Source organism: Tachyglossus aculeatus, chromosome 4 (genome assembly GCF_015852505.1).
Source record: "Tachyglossus aculeatus isolate mTacAcu1 chromosome 4, mTacAcu1.pri, whole genome shotgun sequence".
Classification (NCBI taxonomy): domain Eukaryota; kingdom Metazoa; phylum Chordata; class Mammalia; order Monotremata; family Tachyglossidae; genus Tachyglossus; species Tachyglossus aculeatus.
The window spans coordinates 105351155-105372672 of record NC_052069.1 but is presented as its reverse complement, the minus strand read 5'-3'; the positions used below and the strand labels follow the sequence as shown (position 1 = coordinate 105372672).

At 43.6% G+C, this 21518-nt stretch overlaps 1 protein-coding gene across 1 annotated transcript in view; it reads right to left on the bottom strand.

The window, feature by feature from the left end:
• Positions 1-6425, bottom strand: part of STOM (stomatin) — a 34736-nt gene extending 28311 nt beyond the window's left edge. The window contains exon 1 of the mRNA XM_038744999.1: positions 6328-6425. Within this exon, the coding sequence (XP_038600927.1) occupies positions 6328-6370 (43 nt within the window). The 5' untranslated portion in view covers positions 6371-6425. The remainder of the gene's footprint in view (positions 1-6327) is intronic.
• Between the last annotated feature and the right edge of the window lie 15093 nt (positions 6426-21518).

Here is a 21518-nt window from a genome sequence, read left to right as displayed (position 1 = left end):
CTTACTATGTGCAGAGCACTGTAGTAAGCGCTTGGGAAGTACAATACAGCAATAAAGAGACACAATCCCTTCCCAAAACGGGCTTACAGTCTAGAAGACAGGGGACAGTTTTGACAGGGAAGGGAGTTCCAGACAAGAAGAAAGGCATGGACATTCATTCAATTGTATTTATTGAGCACTTACTGTGTGCACAGCACTGTACTAAGCGCTTGGGAAGTACAAGCTGGCAACATACAGAGACGGTCCCTACCCAACAACGGGCTCACAGTGCAGAAGATGGGGTCAGGATTGGGAGAATGGAGGAAGAGGCAAGAGGGATCATTTTGGCAGGAATAAAAACGACAAGCCAGGGTACGGTCGGAAAAGAGAATGGATAACGAGAGAGCTGAAGAGGCACCTTAAAGCCAGGTGCAGCAGCATGGTGTAGTGGATAGATCACGGGCCTTGGAATCACAGAAGGTCACGGGTTCTAATCCTAACTCCGCCACTTGTCTGCTACGTGCCCTTGGGCAAGTCACTTTGCTTCTCTGTGCCTCAGTTACCTCACCTGTAAAATGGGGACTGCGGCTGTGAGACCCATGTGGGACAGGGACTGTGTCCAGCCCGATTTGTTTGTACCTACCCCAGCACTTAGTACAGTGCCTGGCAGAATAAGCGCTTAACAAATACCATAATAATTAATAATAATAATTCGGGGGGTGTCAGAGCCTGGACCAGGGTGGAGGCCGTTTGAATGGAGAGGAAAGCGGTGGATCGGGGAAATGTGGAGGAAGAACCGACATATTTATTATTCTATTTATTTTATTAATGATGTGTATATATCTCTAATTCTATTTATCTATTTTGATAGTATTGGCTCCTAATTGTTTTGTTTTGTTGTCTTTCTCCCCCCTTCTAGACTGTGAGCCCGTTGTTGGGTAGGGATTGTCTCTGCTGCCGAACTGTACTTTCCAAGCGCTTAGTGCAGTGCTCTACACACAGTAAGCACTCAATAAATAGGATTGAATGGGCAAATTGAATGTTGAAGCCGAATGACAGCGCGGGGTCGTGGCTATTTGTGACGTCCTGGGCTTCGGCATTGACGATGGTGATGGAAACCTGTTGCCTTTTTCAAAAACGATGTGGGCTCCAGGATGATGATGACGATGGTATTTGTTAAACGCTCACTTTGTGCCAAGCACTGTTCTAAGCGCTGGGGGGGGGGGTTACAAGGTAATCAGGTTGTCCCACATGGGGCTCACAGTCTTAATCCCCATTTTACAGGGGAGGTAACTGGGGCCCAGAGAATAATAACAATAATAATAATAATAATAATAATGGCATTTGTTAGGCGCTTACTACGTGCCAAGCACTGTTCTAAGCGCTGGGGTGGATACAAGGTCATCAGGTTGTCCCACATGGGGCTCACAGTCTTAATCCCCATTTTACAGGGAAGGTAACTGAGGCCCAGAGAATAATAATAATAATAATAACAATAATGATGGCATTTGTTAAGTGCTTACTACGTGCCAAGCACTGTTCTAAGTGCTGGGGGGATACAAGGTAATCAGATTGTCCCACATGGGGCTCACAGTCCTAATCCCCATTTTACAGGGTAGGTAACTGAGGCCCAGAATAATAATTTGTTAAGTGCTTACTACGTGCCAAGCACTGTTCTAAGCACTGGGGGATACAAGGTAATCAGGTTGTCCTACATGGGGCTCACAGTCTTAATCCCCATTTTACAGGGGAGGTAACTGAGGTCCAGATAATAATAATAATAATAATAATAATAATAATGAAGGCATTTGTTAAGCGCTTACTACGTGCTAAGCACTGTTCTAAGCGCTGGGGGGATACAAGGTAATCAGGTTGTCCCACATGGGGCTCACAGTCTTATTCCCCATTTTGCAGGGGAGGTAACTGAGGCCCAGAGAATAATAATAATAATGATAAGAATAATAATAATATAATTTGTTAAGCAGTTACTATGTGCCAAGCACAGTTCTAAGTACTGGGGTGGATACAAGGTGATCGGGTTGTCCCCCGTGGGGCTCCAGTCTTCATCCCCATTTTCCAGAAGAGGTCACTGAGGCCCAGAGATGTGAAGTGACTTGCCCCAAGTCGCACAGCCGACAAGTGGCGGAGGCGGGATTAGAACCCACGACCCCTGACTCCCAAGCCCGGGCTCTTTCCACCGTCTCCGGGAAACAGGAATGGTCCGGAGAGCTCCCATTTCATTCATTCATTCAGTCGTATTGATTGAGAGCTTACTGTGTGCGGAGCACTGGACTAAGCGCTTGGGAAGGACAAGTTGGCAATATTCATTCATTCATTCATTCAATCGTATTGATTGAGCGCTAACTGTGTGCGGAGCACTGGACTAAGCGCTTGGGAAGGACAAGTCGGCAACATAGAGAGACGGTCCCTACCCACCAGTGGGCTCACAGTCTAGAAGGGGGAGACAGAGAACAAAACCAAACATATTAACAAAATAACATAAAGAGAATATGTAAAGTAAAATAAATAGAGTAATAAATACGTAAAAAACATATATACAGGTGCTGTGGGGAAGGGAAGGAGGTAAGGCAGGGAGGATGGAGAGGGGGAAGAGGGGGAGAGACGGTCCCTACCCAACAGCGTGCTCACAGTCTAGAAGTGGGAGACAGACAACAGAACAAAACATATTAACAAAATAAAATAAATATAATATGTACAAGTAAAATAAATAGAGTAATAAATACGTAAAAACATCTATACATATATACAGGTGCTGTGGGGAAGGGAAGGAGGTAAGGCGGAGGGGATGGAGAGGGGGAGGAGGGGGGAGAGACGGTCCCGGCCCAACAGCGGGCTCACAGTCTAGAAGGGGGAGACACAGAACAAAACAAAACATAGTAACAAAATAAAATAAATAGAATATGTACAAGGAAAATAAATACAGTAATAAATACGTAAAAACATATAGCGTGGCTCAGTGGAAAGAGCATGGGCTTTGGAGTCAGAGGTCATGGGTTCGAATCCCGACTCCGCCAATTGTCAGCTGTGGGACTTTGGGCAAGGCACTTCACTTCTCTGGGCCTCAGTTCCCTCATCTGTAAAATGGGGATGAAGACTGTGAGCCCCCCGTGGGACAACCTGATAATGATAATGGCATTTATTAAGCACTTACTATGGGCAAAGCACTGTTCTAAGCGCTGGGCAGCACGCTCGTCCCCCTCTCCATCCCCCCCATCCTACCTCCTTCCCTTCCCCACAGCACCTATATATATGTTTGTACATATTTATTACTCTATTTATTTATTTTACTTGTACACACCTATTCTATTTATTTTATTTCTGTTAGTATGTTTGGTTTTGTTCCCTGTCTCCCCCTTTTAGACTGTGAGCCCACTGTTTGTACATATTTATTACTCTATTTACTTATTTTACTTGTACACATCTATTCTATTTATTTTATTTCTGTTAGTATGTTTGGTTTTGTTCTCTGTCTCCCCCTTTTAGACTGTGAGCTCACTGTTGGGTAGGGACTGTCTCTCTATGTTGCCAACTTGTACTTCCCAAGCGCTTAGTACAGTGCTCTGCACACAGTAAGCGCTCAATAAATACGATTGATTGATTGATTGATTACAAGGTGATCAACTCCCCAGCGCTTAGAACAGTGCTTTGCACACAGTAATTGCTTGATAAATGCCATCATTATTATACAGGTGCTGTGGGGAAGGGAAGGAGGTAAGGCGGGGGGGGGATGGAGAGGGGGAGGAGGGGGAGAGACGGTCCCGGCCCAACAGTGGGACTAGACTGTGAGCCCACTGTTGGGTAGGGACCGTCTCTATATGTTGCCAACTTGGACTTCCCAAGCGCTTAGTCCAGTGCTCTGCACACAGTAAGCGCTCAATAAATACGTTTGAATGAATAGTCAGCGCTTAACAAATACCAACATCATCATTATCATTATTATTATTCTAGACTGTGAGCCCACTGTTGGGTAGGTACCGTCTCTAAATGTTGCCAACTTGTACTTCCCAAGCGCTTAGTCCAGTGCTCTGCACACAGTAAGCGCTCAATACGACTGAAGTCAGCGCTTAACAAATACCAACATCATTATTATTATTATTATTATTATTATTATTCTAGACTGTGAGTTGGGTAGGGACCGTCTCTATATGTTGCCAACTTGTACTTCCCAAGCGCTTAGTCCAGTGCTCTGCACACAGTAAGCGCTCGATAAATACGATTGAATGAATAGTCAGCGCTTAACAAATACCAACATTATTATTATTATTATTATTATTATTATTATTATTCTAGACTGTGAGCCCACTGTTGGGTAGGGACTGTCTCTAGATGTTGCCAACTTGTACTTCCCAAGCGCTTAGTCCAGTGCTCTGCACACAGTAAGCGCTCAATAAATACGATTGAATGAATAGTCAGCGCTTAACAAACACCATCATCATTACTATTATTATTATTATTCTAGACTGTGAGCCCACTGTTGGGTAGGGACCGTCTCTATACGTTGCCAACTTGTCTTTCCCAAGCGCTTAGTCCAGTGCTCTGCACACAGTAAGCGCTCGATAAATACAATTGAATAGTCAGCGCTTAAATACCAACATTATTATTATTATTATTATTATTATTATCATTATTATTATCATTATTCTAGACTGAGCCCACTGTTGGGTAGAGACCGTCTCTATATGTTGCCAACTTCATCATCATCAGTCGTATTTATTGAGCACTTACTGTGTGCGGAGCACTGGACTAAGCGCTTGGGAAGTCCAAGTTGGCAACATCTAGAGACAGTCCCTACCCAACAGTGGGCTCACAGTCTAGAATAATAATAATAATAATAATAATAATAATAATAATGATAATAATAATAATAAAATAGTGGTATTTGTTAAGTGCTGACTATTCATTCAGTCGTATTTATTGAGCGCTTACTGTGTGCGGAGCACTGGCCTAAGCGCTTGGGAAGTCCAAGTTGGCAACATCTAGAGACAGTCCCTACCCAACAGTGGGCTCACAGTCTAAAAGGGGGAGCCAGAGAACTAACGAAATAAAATAAATAGAATAGATATGTACAGGTAAAATAAATAAATAATAAATAATAATGAATAAACAATAGAGTACAAACATATATACATATATACTTGTACTTCCCAAGCGCTTAGTCCAGTGCTCTGCACACAGTAAGTGCTCAATACGATTGATGATGATGAAGTTGGCAACATATAGAGACGGTCTCTACCCATAAATAATAATAATAAACAATAAATAAATAGAGTAATAAATAGGTACAAACATATGTACATATATACTTGTACTTCCCAAGCGCTTAGTCCAGTGCTCCGCACACAGTAAGCGCTCAATAAATACGATTGATGATGATGAAGTTGGCAACATATAGAGACGGTCTTGACCCATAAATAATAATAATAAATAAACAATAGAGTAATAAATATGTACAAACATATATACTTGTACTTCCCAAGCGCTTAGTCCAGTGCTCCGCACACAGTAAGCGCTCAATAAGTACGATTGATGATGATGAAGTTGGCAACATATAGAGACGGTCTCTACCCATAAATAATAATAAATAAACAATAAATAGAGTAATAAATATGTACAAACATATATACTTGTACTTCCCAAGCGCTTAGTCCAGTGCTCCGCACACAGTAAGCGCTCAATAAATACGATTGATGATGATGATGAAGTTGGCAACATATAGAGACGGTCTCTACCCATAAATAATAATAATAAATAAACAATAGAGTAATAAATATGTACAAACATATATAGTTGTACTTCCCAAGCGCTTAGTCCAGTGCTCCGCACACAGTAAGCGCTCAATAAATACGATTGATGATGATGAAGTTGGCAACATATAGAGACGGTCTCTACCCATAACTAATAATACTAAATAAATAGAGTAATAAATATGTACAAACATATATACTTGTACTTCCCAAGCGCTTAGTCCAGTGCTCCGCACACAGTAAGCGCTCAATAAATACGATTGATGATGATGAAGTTGGCAACATATAGAGACGGTCTCTACCCCTAAATAATAATAATAAATAAACAATAGAGTAATAAATATGTACAAACATATATACTTGTACTTCCCAAGCGCTTAGTCCAGTGCTCCGCACACAGTAAGCGCTCAATAAATACGATTGATGATGATGATGAAGTTGGCAACATATAGAGACGGTCTCTACCCAACAGTGGGCTCACAGTCTAGAATAATAATAATACTAATAATGTTGGTATTTAAGCGCTGACTATTCAATCGTATTTCTCGAGCGCTTGGCAGGTTTGGCAGGGTCCCGGGCTTACCGGTGAAGGTGTCCGGGACCCGTCGGGTCTTCGAGTCGGCCATGGGGACGGCTCCTCCGGGTCCCCGTCCCTCTCCCCTTCTGGACCGCTCCGCTCTCCTGCCCCGGCCGGACCCGAGGACCGCACCCCAACCGCCCCGCCCAGGACACGCCCCTTCTCCGAGCCCACCAATAGGCGCCCGGCACGGCCGCGGAGCCACGCCCACCGGCCACGCCCCACACCCGCACCCGCCAATGGGCGCCCTGCACGGTCGCGGGGCCACGCCCACCGGCCACGCCCCACCTCCGCGCCCACCAATGGGCGCTCGGCACGGCGGCGAAGCCCCGCCCACCTCCCCGGGAGCTGCTCTTTCTCCCCGCCCGAGGGGACCGGCGGGGAGAGGAATAATAATAATTCATTCATTCATTCATTCATTCATTCATTCATTCATTCAGTCGTATTTATTGAGCGCTTATTGTGTGCAGAGCGCTGGACTAAGCGCTTGGGAAGTACAAGTTGGCAACATACAGGGACGGTCCCTACCCAACAGTGGGCTCACAGTCTATAGCAATAATAATGATAATAATAATAATAATAATAATGTTGGTATTAAGCGCTGACTATTCATTCAATCGTATTTATTGAGCGCTTACTGTGTGCAGAGCACTGGACTAAGGGCTTGGGAAGTACAAGTTGGCAACATTGGGAAGTACAAGTTGGCAACATGTAGAGACGGTCCCTACCCAACAGTGGGCTCACAGTCTATAATAATAATAAGAAGAAAAGAAGAAGAAGAAAAGAAGAAGAAGAGAAAAGAAGAAGAAGAAGAAGAAGAAGAAGAAGAAGAAGAAGAAGAAGAAGAAGAAGAAGAAGAAGAAGAAGAAGAAGAAGAAGAAGAAGAAGAAGAAGAAGAAGAAGAAGAAGAAGAAGAAGAAGAAGAAGAAGAAGAAGAAGAAGAAGAAGAAGAAGAAGAAGAAGAAGAAAGAAGAAGAAGAAGAAGAAGAAGAAGAAGAAGAAGAAGAAGAAGAAGAAGAAGAAGAAGAAGAAGAAGAAGAAAGTTGGTATTTGTTAAGCGCTGACTTCATTCAATCGTATTTATTGAGCGCTTACTGTGTGCAGAGCACTGGACTAAGCGCTTGGGAAGTACAAGTTGGCAACATTGGGAAGTACAAGTTGGCAACATATAGAGATGGTCCCTACCCAACAGTGGGCTCACAGTCTATGATAATAATAATAATAATAATAATAATAATAATAATGGTATTTGTTAAGCGCTGACTTCATTCAATTGTATTTGAGCACTTACTGTGTGCAGAGCACTGGACTAAGCGCTTGGGAAGTACAAGTTGGCAACATATAGAGACAGTCCCTACCCAACAATGGGCTCACAGTCTAGACTAATAATAATGATAATCCAACAGTGGGCTCACAGTCTATAACAATAATATTAATAATAATAATGTTGGTATTTGTTAAGCGCTGACCATTCAATCGTATTTATTGAGCACTTACTGTGTGCAGAGCACTGGACTAAGGGCTTGGGAAGTACACGTTGGCAACATATAGAGACGGTCCCTACCCAACAGTGGGCTCAGTCTATAATAATAATAATAATAATAATAATAATAATAATGTTGGTATTTGTTAAGCGCTGACTATTCATTCAATCGTATTTATTGAGTGCTTACTGTGTGCAGAGCACTGGACTAAGCGCTTGGGAAGTACAAGTTGGCAACATATAGAGACAGCCCCTACCCAACAGTGGGCTAACAGTCTAGAATAATAATAACAATAATAATGTTGGTAGTTGCTAAGTGCTATGTGCAAAGCACTGTTCTAAGCGCTGGGGGGAATACAAGGAGATGAGGTTGTCCCATGTGGGCTCACTGTCTTAATCCCCATTTTACAGATGAGGGAACTGAGGCCCAGAGAAATGAAGTGACTTGCCCAAGGTCACACAGCAGACATGTGGGGGAGGCGGAATTCGAACCCATGACCTCTGACTCCCAAGCCCGCACTCTTCCCATTGAGCCACGCTGCTTCATATAATGTTGGTATTTAAGCGCTTACTATGTGCAAAGCACTGTTCTAAGCACTGGGAGTTTACAAGGTGATCAGGTTGTCCCACGGGGGGCTCACAGTCTTAATCCCCATTTTACAGATGAGATAACTGAGGCCCAGAGAAGTTAAGTGACTTGCCCAAAGTCACACAGCTGACAAGTGGCGGAGCTGGGATTTGAACCCATGACCTCTGACTCCAAAACCCGTGCTCTTTCCACTGAGCCACGCTGCTTCATATAATGTTGGCATTTGTTAGGTGCTTACTATGTGCCAAGCACTGTTCTAAGTGCTGGGGTAGATACAAGGTAATCAGATTGTCCCACGTGGGGCTCACAGTCCTCACCCCCATTTTACAGATGAGGGAACTGAGGTCCAGAGAAGTTAAGTAACTTGCCCAAGGTCACACAGCTGACAAGTGGTGGAGCCGGGATTTGAACCCACGACCTCTGGCTCCCCAGCCCGTGCTCTTTCCGCTGAGCCATGAGGGCCGAGGAACCTTAGGGCAAGTCCGGATGGGCAGCTTCAACCACTCGCTCCCGGTCACACGTGGGAGAGAATATTTTATTCTCTCTCTGCTTCCTGGGAAATAATAATAATAATGATAATAATAATAATAATAATAATGGCATTTGTTAAGCGCTTACTATGTACAAAGCACTGTTCTAAGCTCTGGGGAGGTTACAAGGTGATCAGATTGTCCCACAGGGGGCTCACGGTCTTAATCCCCATTTTACACATGAGGTAACAGGCACAGAGAATAATAATAATGATGGCATTTATTAAACACTTACTGTGTGCAAAGCACTGTTCTAAGCGCTGGGGAGGTTACAAGGTGATCAGGTTATCCCACGGGGGACTCACAGTTTTAATCCCCATTTTACAGATGAGGTAACTGAGGCACAGAGAAGTTAAGTGACTTGCCCACATTCACACAGCTGACAATTGACAGAGCCGGGATTTGAACACATGACCTCTGACTCCAATAACAATAATAATAATAATAATGGCATTTATTAAGCACTTACTATGTGCAAAGCACTGTTCTAAGTGCTGGGGAGGTTACAAGGTGATCAGGTTATCCCACAGAGGGCTCACAGTTTTAATCCCCATTTTACAGATGAGGTAACAGGCACAGAGAAGTTAAGTGACTTGCCCAAATTCACACAGCTGACAATTGGCAGAGTCGGGATTTGAACCCATGACCTCTGACTCCAAATAATAAGAATAATAATAATGGCATTTATTAAGCGCTTACTATGTGCAAAGCACTGTTCTAAGCAATGGGGAGGTCACAAGGTGATCAGGTTGTCCCACGGGGGCTCACAGTCTTCATCCCCATTTTACAGATGAGGTAACTGAGGCACAGAGAAGTTAACTGACTTGCCCAAAGTCACACAGCTGACAATTGGCAGAGCCGGAATTTGAACCCATGACCTCTGACTCCAAAGCCCGGGCTCTTTCCACTGAGCCACGCTGTTGACATCAATAAATACGATTGATGATGATGATGATGGAAAAAAAAAACATACTTGGGCATTTGCATCACCATCATCTCCAAAAATCTCGTGAGTCCCTAAGCAGGGACGGGGATGGAGGGTGGAGAAGAGGGATGGGGAGTGCTTTTGACAGGGCTCCTGTCAAAATTGAGGAAATGGAGTCACCGAGAGGTGAGAGAGGAAATCCCCAAAGCACCCTAAAGGCAAACCCTTACAGCAGCAGCACGGCCTAGTACATAGAACAAGGGCCTTGGCGTCAGAAGGTCCTGGGTTCTAATCCCAATTCGGCCCCTTGTCTTCCACGTGACCTCGGGCAAGTCATTTCACAGTCACAGTTCACAGTCCTTCTAGACTGTGAGCTCACTGTTGGGTAGGGACCGTCTCTATGTCAACTTGTACTTCCCAAGCGCTCAGTACAGTGCTCTGCACACAGTAAGCGCTCAATAAATGTGATTGATTGATTTAACTTCTCTGTGCCTCAGTCACCTCACCTGTAAAATGGGGAGCAAGACTGTAAGCCCCACGTGGGACAGGGACTGTGTTCAACCCAGTTTGCTTGTATCCACCCCAGCGCTTGGTACAGTGCCTGGCACATAGTAAGCACTTAACAGACACCATAATTATGGTTATTATTACTATTAAAACCTCTAGTTTCCTGACTCATATTCCAAGAATACACTGCCCTGAGAGCCCTTTGTCACAGCCCCTAAGGGACTGGGGAGCCCCACGTACCCATTTTGGGGAAGAGATCTCAGGGAAATTTTGACTCCTCTTGAAGAAAGGCTCCTTAAACTCAACCTTTCACCGTCCTCTCCTGGTTCTCGTATCTCTCTGCCCATTCAATCTGGTCTCTTTAGCGGCCTCATCCTCTGCCTCCCAACCCCTAACTGAGGTCCTCTTCTATTCTCCATCTACACCCATTCCCTTGGAGAACTCATTCGCTCACATAGCTTCAGCTACCACCTCTATGTGAATGATTCCCAAATGTACATCTCCAGCCCTAATCTCTCTCCCTCTGAAGTCTCTCATTTCTTCCTTTCTTCAAGACGTCTCTACTTGGGTGTCCCACCATCACCTCAAACTTAACATGTCTAAAACAGAACTTCATACCTTTCCACCCAAACCCTGTCCTTCCCCTGACTTTCCCATCACTGCAGATGGCACCACCGTCTTTCCTGTCTCACCTTGACATTACCTCTGACTTCTCTCTCTCATTCAAATCACATATTCAGTCCATCACTAAATGCCATCAGTTCCACCTTCACAACATCGTTAAAAATCTGTCCTTTCCTCTTCACCCAAACTTTTACCACGGTAATACAATCACTTATCTCCTTGCTGACCTCCCTGCTTCTCCCCACTCCTGTCCATACTTCACTCTGCTGCCCAGATCAGTTTTCTATAAAAACATTCAGGACATTTTCCCCCTCTCTTCCAGAACCTCCAGTGGTTGCCCATTCACATCCGCAACAAACAGAAACTCCTCACCATTGGCTTAAGGCACTCAATCACCCTACTCCATCCTCTCTCACCTCACTGCTCTTCTACTTCAACTGATCTTTGCTCCTCTAAATGCTAACCTTCTCACTGTCCCTGGATCTTGTCTATCTCACTGCCAACCTCTCACCCACACTCTTCATATCTGACAATTACTCTCCCCTCCTTCAAAGCCTTATTGAAGGCCCATCTCCTCCAAGAAGCCTTCCCTGACTAATTCCACTCCCCTCTGTAATGCACTGATTAGCTCCCTTTATTTATCCCCAAGCCCCACAGCACTTAAGTACATTCTGTAATTTATTTATAGTTAATGTCTGTCTCCCCTCTAGACTGTAAGCTCATTGTGAACCAGGAATATGTCTGTTTATTGTAGTATCGTACTCTCCCAAGTGCTTAGTAGCATGCTCTGCACACAGAAAGCGCTCAATAAATGCAAATGAATGACTGATGGACTGAACCCCCTTTCCACCCCCCAACAATTCACTCCAGGGAAGTCCACTGGGGATGGGAGACCAATGAGGAGACTAAACTCCTATGGTAGCAACCTTTCTCTTTCCCCAGCACCCCCACCTCCAGCAGAACAGGGCAGCAAAAAAGGCCCTTTTATTGCCTTCTTCTGAGAAGTGCAGTTTGGAGAAATTGTTCAAGTGGCTTCCACTCAGCTTCTGAAGGGCTCTGCCTCACAGACAATGTGTTGCTGATTATCTTACAAGACCTGGGTCTTTAGGTAATCTAGGGCCTGAAAATGCATGAAATAGAGACCCCATGAACTAGAAGTGATCATATTTGCTAATGTGTATCAGGCTCGAATCACTAGATTTATTCTCTCCGCATACTGTGTCCCAAAATACTTCACTGAATTTCAGTCCATGTGCGTAGGTGTGATTCAATATACCAATAATCCCCAGTTTACATTATACGAGTATAGTATGTCTTTTGCAGCATCACAGGACATAACCAACTTCAGCAACCATTTGTGGGATAATTCCTTCTGGATAACTACTCCAAATCCTATGAAGGATCTGAAAGGATCCCCTATAAACACCAAGACTTGCTACTTCCTCACCTTATTAGGGTGTAAAAGCCCCTGAGTCTTAAATAAGTTGGACTCCCTACTGTTTTCTTGGGTTCTTCTGGCTCTTCTGCAATTGTGCTTCCCTTTTTAGGAAGGAAGTGGGGATCATGCCCATAGTACTTGTTATGAGACAATTTAACCTCTGAGGAACGGCAGGGCCAAGGAAATCCCCCAAACGCCACCCCACTTCTTACATGAAAACCTCATTGAAACGGTCTTAGAGATGGAATATGTAAAGAGGGAGAAGAGCCCAGGCTAGTTCCCCACTTTCCAATTCTGCCTTCTCTTAAAGTCACCTCAGCACTCATGTCTTTGTGTTAACTTAGTGGTATTTGAGCACTTGTGTGCAGAACACAAGTGCTTTGGAGAGTACTATATAACCTGGGTACTACTTTAAGCACTTGAGAAAGAACACCATTAACATAAGACACATTTCTTGCCCAAAAGGGGCTTGCGCTATAATGAGATAGGCATAAAATAATTTACAAATAGTCTAATAATGATTAAATGTACAATTAAATATCTATATTTACACACTTGTACCAAATATTTGAGATTGAGATCTATATTCTAGACTGTGAGCCCGCTGTTGGGTAGGGACTGTCTCTATATGTTGCCAACTTGTAGTTCCCAAGCGCTTAGTACAGTGCTCTGCACACAGTGAGCGCTCAATAAATATGATTGATTGAATGAATGAATGAATATATCTATTTACCCACCTGGGCAGAGCCATCTCCTGTTCTTTTAATTTGTATCTTAGTCAGTATATGCCTCCTTGCTTTTAGACATGTTTTTATGGGCAGCATCACGTTTTCTATTTCTTTGGGATGTCCGCGCAAACACTCAGTCCAGGGATCTGCACAGAGTAAATATTCTGTCAATCAATGAGTGCCTGAGTGTGGGGCACTGTACAGAACACCTGGGAAAATACAACAGAAAACACGTATACGGCTGTTGATGATGAAAAAGTCATCCCAGAGAGTCCACCACGGGATGCCTTTCCCAATAGACAAGAATAATAATTATAATTCCAATATTTGTTGAGTGCTTACTATGTGTTAAGCACTGCACACAGTAAGTGCTCAATAAATACAATCGAATGAATGAATGAATGTACTAAGCGCTGGGGTAGATACAAGATAATCAGGTCTCGCCCAAGGTCACATGGCAGACAACTGGCAGAGCCGGAATTAGAATTTAGGTCCTCTGACACCCAGACCTGTGTTCTTTCCACTACGCTAAGCTGCTTCCCTGTGGCAACAATAAGTTGCAGCATTTCTCTGAGAGGCCCCTTTAGGGGCTAAAGGGCACATGCATATTCCCCTTTCTCATAATCTTGCACCCTGACTGCTCCCCTCTTTCTCCATACCCACCTTTGACTTTCTTTCTCCCCATCACCTTTGCCACACATGCCGATTGCTATGAGCTTCAAAGCCCTACCCTTTCCTGGATTCCTGATGATTTATTCATTCACATCCTCTCTTCTTTCTACTTCCCAGATTTTCCTCCACTATTCTAGCTGAACAAATTTGGGCTTGGGCTTTATCCCATCTTTTGGGCTCTCAACTCTGCCCTTTGGTTTATAATAATAATAATGACATTTATTAAGCGCTTACTATGTGCAAAGCACTGTTCTAAGCGCTGGGGAGGTTACAAGGTGATCAGGTTGTCCCACGGGGGGCTCACAGTCTTAATCCCCATTTTACATATGAGGGAACTGAGGTGCAGGGAAGTGAAGTGACTTGTCCAAAGTCACACAGCTGGCAATTGGCGGAGCCGGGATTTGAACTCATGACCTCTGACTCCAGAGCCCGTGCTCTTTCCACTGAGCCATGGTTTATTTCCTCCAGGACCTGGAAGAATCTCTGCCAAATTGCTTTCTCCTCCCCTTCACCCGTGTTCTCCCACTTCCTTAGGAAACCTTCCTAGAAAAAGTGGAAATAGATGGAAAGCAGACTCCCTTTTCCTCCTCCTCCCACCAGCTGGCCTCTGCTGTGTCCTCCATTCTGTTCTGGGCCTTTTCACTTTCCACTCACTCCCTTAAAGGGCTCAACTGCTCCCACCACTTCAACTACCACCTCTTCATAGGTAACTCCCAAATCTACCCTACAGTCCCCAACCTCCCACCAATTCTGCAATATCAATCAGTCAGTAGTATTTATTGAGCACTAACTGTGTACCGAGCACTTAGTAATAATAATAATAATTGTGGCATTTGTCAAGCACTTTCTGTGTGCTGTTCTAAGTGCTGGAGTAGATACAAGCTAAGCAGGTTGGACACACTCCCTGTCCCACATGGGACTCACAGACTTAATCCCCATTTTACAGATGAGGTAACTGAGGCACAAAGAATTAAATGACTTGTCCAAGGTCACACAACAGACAAGTATCCAACCCAGCACTTAGTGCAGTGCATGGCACATAGTAAGTGCTTAACAAATACCACAATTACTATTAGGATTATTATTACTACATGGGAAAGTACAATAGAATTAGTAGCTATGATCCCTGCCCTCAAGGAACTTACAGTCTAGCAGGGGAGACTGACATTAAAAAAATTTGCATGTTGGAGACGTAACTAAGCATAAAGCTAATATGTTGTTATTATTATTATTGCTAACTTTATTGTACTCTCCCTAGTCCTTTGTCCAGTGCCAGAACAATCTCAATATGACTGTTTTTAATAGAAACAAATGCCATCCACTATTTAAGTTTGCATAATTCAACAAAGCAAAAACGTCATACAGTGTATGCCTTTCAGTCATCATCACAGTAAGCGCTCAATAAATACAATTGATTGATTGATTGATCTTTGGGTGTAAATTTTAAGAAAACAGGAATTGTGTTTTCAATATTTTCTGTGCAGCCTTGTGTGCCCTCAATATCTTTGCAGGGTCTCCAGTTTTGAACTGCCTTGGGTTTGGTTGGCAAGACTTCGTCAACATCGGGAACAGAAATAGGTGACTGAAAAAAAGGATCTCCTAACAGAGATTGATAACGAACGATTTTGTTAGCAAGACTCAGCCTTTCCCCAGGGGCCTTTCTCCAGAGGCAGGTGGAGGGTAACCCAGAGGTTTCTAGTCAAGCCCTAGTCACAGGTGGATTTACCAAGTTTCTACCCCGTAAGGGCTCCTCCTCCAGTTTATGGTGTCATCCCAACCTGCCCCCCAGAGAGGCCCAGAGTTTATAATCTAATGATCCCTCCTCCTCTGACTCATCCCCTCAGAAAGTCTGCCACTTCGCTTTCCATTCCAAGATGAAGAAATCCACAGGGAAATGAATTTCCTGTTTATTACCGCAGTTCCAGTAAAAGTAGAGAAATACCGCAGCTCCTCTCCCCACTCCCTTCAGTCTTGCAGCTTCCGAGCTGCAGGCCGGGAAAAATAATTCCAACTTAATATACAAGCTGATACAAGCTGATGTCTCTAGCCTCCAGGCCTCAAGACATTTTAGGCAGCATTACTGTAGGAGAATTAGAAGGAAAAAAAAACCTTTTTTCCCTTGGGGACAAAGACTTTGGTAAACAGTTGGCCTCTGGTTTCTGATTGCATCAGGTTGGGTTCTATTGCAAAAATCCCCAGGATTAATCAAAACCTGCATTAATTCCAACTTTAATTTGTGATTTTCAAATCATCAAATTCCAGATGACCAGCTAGAATTTCCTGCTGGGCCCCGGCATGTCACAAATTCTGGGTGGGCTAGGATGATCATAATTTCAACCTAAAAAACGCAATCCCAATTTAATCATAGGACTGTTGATACACACTCTTGCAGAAACAGCCAAACTGAAATTCCTTTCTCCGCAGATTTGTATCCCTCCCCTCCTCAAATTACACTGTTTGCTACATTTTTAATCTTATTTTTCGTTTCCCCTTTTCCTCCTGCCTTTTCTTCCTTTCTTCCCCATCCAGCTCTTTGGCCTCTTCCCTCACCTAGATCTAGTGGGAAGGAGTCTTGTCACTTGCATGCTGTTTTCTGCCTAGCATATTAAGGTCACACCACAAAATTAGATTGAGGAGAAGGAGCATGTTAATGAAATTTGGAGTCCAATTTGGGAGCTGGGGCACTGAAGGATGCATGCTTTATGATCTTGCCCTTTAATGCAATTTGATTAGAACGTAGTTTTCCTCCGTAATGAATGGTACAGAAATATCTGGTGATTCTCCTTTGCACAAACTGACAATTCTGATTCACCACTCTACCACAAACAAAAGCAAGAAAAGGCAAAGCTATCCTATTGTTTTAAGAGAGCCATTCATTCTTTCAATCTAATTCAATCTTATTTATCAGATAAGCAGCGTGGCTCAGTGGAAAGAGCCCGGGCTTTGGAGTCAGAGGTCATGGGTTCAAATCCCGGCTCCACCAACTGTCAGCTGGGTGACTTTGGGCAAGTCACTTCACTTCTCTGGGCCTCAGTGACCTCATCTGGAAAATGGGGATTAAAAACTGTGAGCCCCCCCGTGGGACAACCTGATCTTGTAACCTCCCCAGCGCTTAGAACAGTGCTTTGCACATAGTAAGCGCTCAATAAATACGATTGAATAAATGAATGAATGTCTCCCCCTTCTAGCCTGTGAGCCCACTGTCGGGTAGGGACCGTCTCTCCATGTTGCCAACTTGGACTTCCCAAGCGCTCAGTCCAGTGCTCTGCACACAGGAAGCGCTCAATAAATATGATTGAATGAATGAATGTCTCCCCCTTCTAGCCTGTGAGCCCACTGTTGGGTAGGGACTGTCTCTGATGTTGCCGACTTGAACTTCCCAAGCGCTTAGTACAGTGCTCTGCACACAGGAAGCGCTCAACAAATACAATTGAATGAATGAATTTATTGAACACTTGTGTGCAGAGCACTGTACTAAGCGCTTGGGAGAGAACGATACAACAATAAAGAGACACATTCACCTTCCCTGCCTGCAATGACCTTGCAGTGTGAAGTCATGCATGGAAACCTGCAACTCATTAGCTTCAAGCCTACCAGTTGGCATTCAGACTCCCCTCATCCCAAACCAGGTCAGGTTAGAAAGTGTGTTGTCTGCAGGCACCCAAATCCATTTAGCTTGAGAGTAACCATCCTAAAATTCCTCTAGGACACTGTGCAGGATTCCAGAAACTCCTGACTTCAATCAACTCTCTCCCCTTCTAACTTATCCACTTTCTTCTCCCACCACACTCCAACTTGCAGGCTTCATTGATCTCAAGATAACCAACTCATTGTATCTCTTTCACCTCTCAGTCATTCAATCAATTTTATTTATTGAGCATTTACGGTGTGCAGAGCACAGTGCTAAGCACTTGCGAGAGTACAACAAAACAACAGATACATTTCCTCCTCACAATGAGCTTACAGTCCAGAGAGGGAGACAGACAATAACAAATAAAATTACAGATATACACATAAGTGCTGTGAGAGTGGGAGGAGGAATGCGGAAAGGGAGCCAGTCAAAGAGATGCAGAAGGGAGTGGGAGAAGAGGAAAGGAGGGCTTAGGGAAGTCCTCTTGGAGAAGACGTGCCTTTGATAAGATTTCAATAAGGAGAGTAATTGTCTGTCTGATATGATGAGGGAGGGCATTCCAGGCCGGAGGAAGAACATGGGCGAGAGGTCAGCTATGTGATAGATGAAACTGAGGTACAATGAGAAGGTTACCATTAGAGGAGTGAAGTGTTTTGTGGGCTAGGTTGTAGTAGGAGAGTTGCCAAATGCGGTAGAAGCTTCCTCCAACCCCTCTCTCCCTCCCTAGAACCTCCTCTGTTGAAATACTGTAGACTACTGCTCTCTCCATCTTCAAAGATGAACTCATAACAAATGCAATAATAATTCAAAGCCCTTCTGAAATTACTTTCTTCTGCCACTTCAGCATTTTGAGGCTCACATCACCCCCATAGAACTTGTGCATACACCTTTATAGTCTATTACTTCCTATTCTATTCTATTGGTAAATTCAGGACTTGTTTCCTCTGCTAGGTTGTAAGACCCTTGAGGTCAGAAATCATGACAGCTATTAGTAGTAATAACAACACTAATTGGGGAACTAGTTAGTGCTTACTACATGCTGGGGTAGCTACTATGAGAAGTAGCATGGCCTAATGGATAGAGCATAGGCCTCGGAGTCAGAACCAGCTCTACCACTTGTCTGCTGTGTGACCCTGGCAAGTCACTTCACTTTTTCAGTGCCTCAACATACCTCATCTGTAAAATGGGATTAAGACTGTGAGCCCCGTGTGGGACAGGGACTGTGTCCAACCCAATTACCTTGTATCTACCCCAGTGCTTAGTACAGTGCCTAGAACAGAGTAAGCACTTAACAAATACCATATATATTACTAGGTAATCAATGTGGACACAGTCCCTGTCGTAGTTAGGGCTAGCAAGCTAAGTAGGAGGGAGAACGGGGATTTAATTCCCATTTGACAGATGAGGGAAACTGAGGCACAGAGCAGTTAAGGGACTAGAATGTAAGCTCACTGTGGGCAGGGAATGTGTCTACCAATATTGTACTCTCCCAAGTGTTCAATAGGGTACTCTGTAATCCAGTAAGTGCTCAATAGGGACTGTCTCTATATGCTACCGACTTGTACTTCCCAAGCACTTAGTACAGTGCTCTGCACATAGTAAGCGCTCAATAAATACTATTGAATGAATGAATGAATACCACTGATTGCCCAAGATCACACAGCAGGTAAGAGGCAGAGCTGTGGTTAGAACCCAGGTTCTTTGACTTCCACACTCTTCCCCTAACCTCATTGCTCTACTAGGTCACCCTACTTCCCATGCAATACTTTGTACAATGCCTACACACAGTAGAGGCACTCAGGAAATGCAGTTAATTGATTGATTTGGTCTAGTTGAGAAAGCCTAAGCAATGTACTCTTCGTAAAGTAAATTCTTGATGTTATTAGGTTACTGATTTTCCAGAGATTTTGTACGCATGATTTTAGCATGGAAAGGAGGTGGAGGGGTGGGGCACAGAGGATACAAATATTTTATGTGCAGTTGGTTCCATCTAGTGTCTATGATGCTGTACTACCCACAAGGAAATCCAAATACCGGTAATAATAATTGTAAATTATTATTATTATGTAAATTGTGATAATAATAATAATGGTATTTGTTAAGCACTTACTATGAAGTAGGCACTCTACTAAGCTCTGAGGTGGATACAAGCAAATGGGATTGGACACAAGCCTTGTCCCACATGGGGCTCACAGTCTCAATCCCCATTTTTCAGATGAGGTAACTGAGGCACAGAGAAGTGAAGTGACTTACCCAGAGTCACACGGCAGACAAGTGGTGGAGCCAGGATTAGAACCCAGGTCCTTCTGACTCCCAGGTTCGTGCTCTAGCCATTATATCATACTGCTCCCTGTATGATATGCCATACTCTTAGGAGTTGAAGGGTGTCCAGTTGCATTCTTGAATTAAGGTGACCAAAAAGTAGCAGAGGGAGGAGGGCAGAAACCTGTGGATCATACTTGCAATTCAGTTTTTCCTTAATGTTCTTCAGGTCGCATGTGAGGAGGGCAGAAACCTGTGGATCATACTTGCAATTCAGTTTTTCCTTAATGTTCTTCAGGTCGCATGTTTTGAAGACAGTATTACATTCCATACTGTTGAGTCCATTTCAAATTTTCTAAAACATAATATTGTAAAGAAAACATTTACTGGTAAAGACTTTTATATACACATATATGTGTATGTATACATATTCCGTAAGTGTATTTTTTAGGGCAGCAAAAGGCCAGATGTCTTTTCTTGCAATGGTCTTCATACACATCAATACTGATGTCTTGCCACCTGCTTTCTCTGTTCAACTCAAACACTTTGAATGTTCACAGGGCCCCCAGCTCTATCCAGGGAAGCTTGGAGAAGTCATCCACCTTCAGGTAACAGATGACTCTCTGGTCTACCATGAAGTATTTCTCTGCAGAGGTTATGAATTATCTCAGATACCTGTCAAGATACCTGTGGAACCAATGAAAATAGTAAAATTATCTTCCTCAAAGCAAGCAAAGGAGACAATTTTATTGCTTTTCTGATGGCTCTTAGGAACCACAGAACAGCATTTTATAGGACTTTCCCGCATCTTGCTTTAGATGTCTTGCATGCCCAGTATGTCCCTTGATCCGACCTTGAAGCTGTATCCTGGTATTCAACTTTACTTTTTCAACCTTTTTCTAGTCCCACCTTTTAGATGCATTTTTATTATCGTGTCTGTCCAAACATTTGTTAATAATGCTGAAATTGGAGTAGTCCAACCTCACTTAGCAGTAGCTTTCCTGATCCCCTGTCCTCTTTACCTTCATCTCTGGTTCTCTTTTAATGTTTCTAAGACCTCCTATACCTGCAAATCACCTCCAATGCTTCAAGACAGAGTGTTCCCTTTAAAAGCCTGTTTTCTTTTCACACGTACACCACCACTCACTCCCACACCTAGGGAAAGAGGCAGGCAGGCCAGACATCCCAGATCTTTCCCTCCCCTTGAACTCTCACCTCCATAAACAACAAAGCCAAAGAGGATTCTTCATCAGCACTGAAGCAGTGTTTCTCATAACAAAACTGGGTGGGACAAGTCAATTGACGGTATTTATTAAGCACTTACTTTGTTTCGAGTACCGAACTAAGTATTTGGGATACAGTTGGTAAACATAGTTCCTGCCCTTAATGAGCTTATAGCTTAGTCAGGAGAGATAGACATTAAAATCAATTACAGGGAAGGGAAGCAACTGAGTATAGGGATATGTACACAAGTGCTGTGGGAGAGAATGTGAGGAAAATGGGCAAGAGTAGGATGCTCAAACCTTAATGGCAGAACTCACCCATAGGTCTTAGCGCAAACATGAGTGGAAGGGTTGAGGGAACTGATCAGTGGTATAATGCCTGGCCCTTATTTTTGACCCCTTTCTCTTAGAAATATTCCCAACCCTCTCAAAGCCTTTGTTCAAAAAGAGGCACCACTTGCAACCCATGCACCAACTTGCACATCCTTAATTTCATTATCTCTAGTCATTGTCAATTTCCAATATCACCAATTCTGAAATCCCACTCGTTGTTGTTGTCTTATGCTGCCAAGTCGTATCTGACCC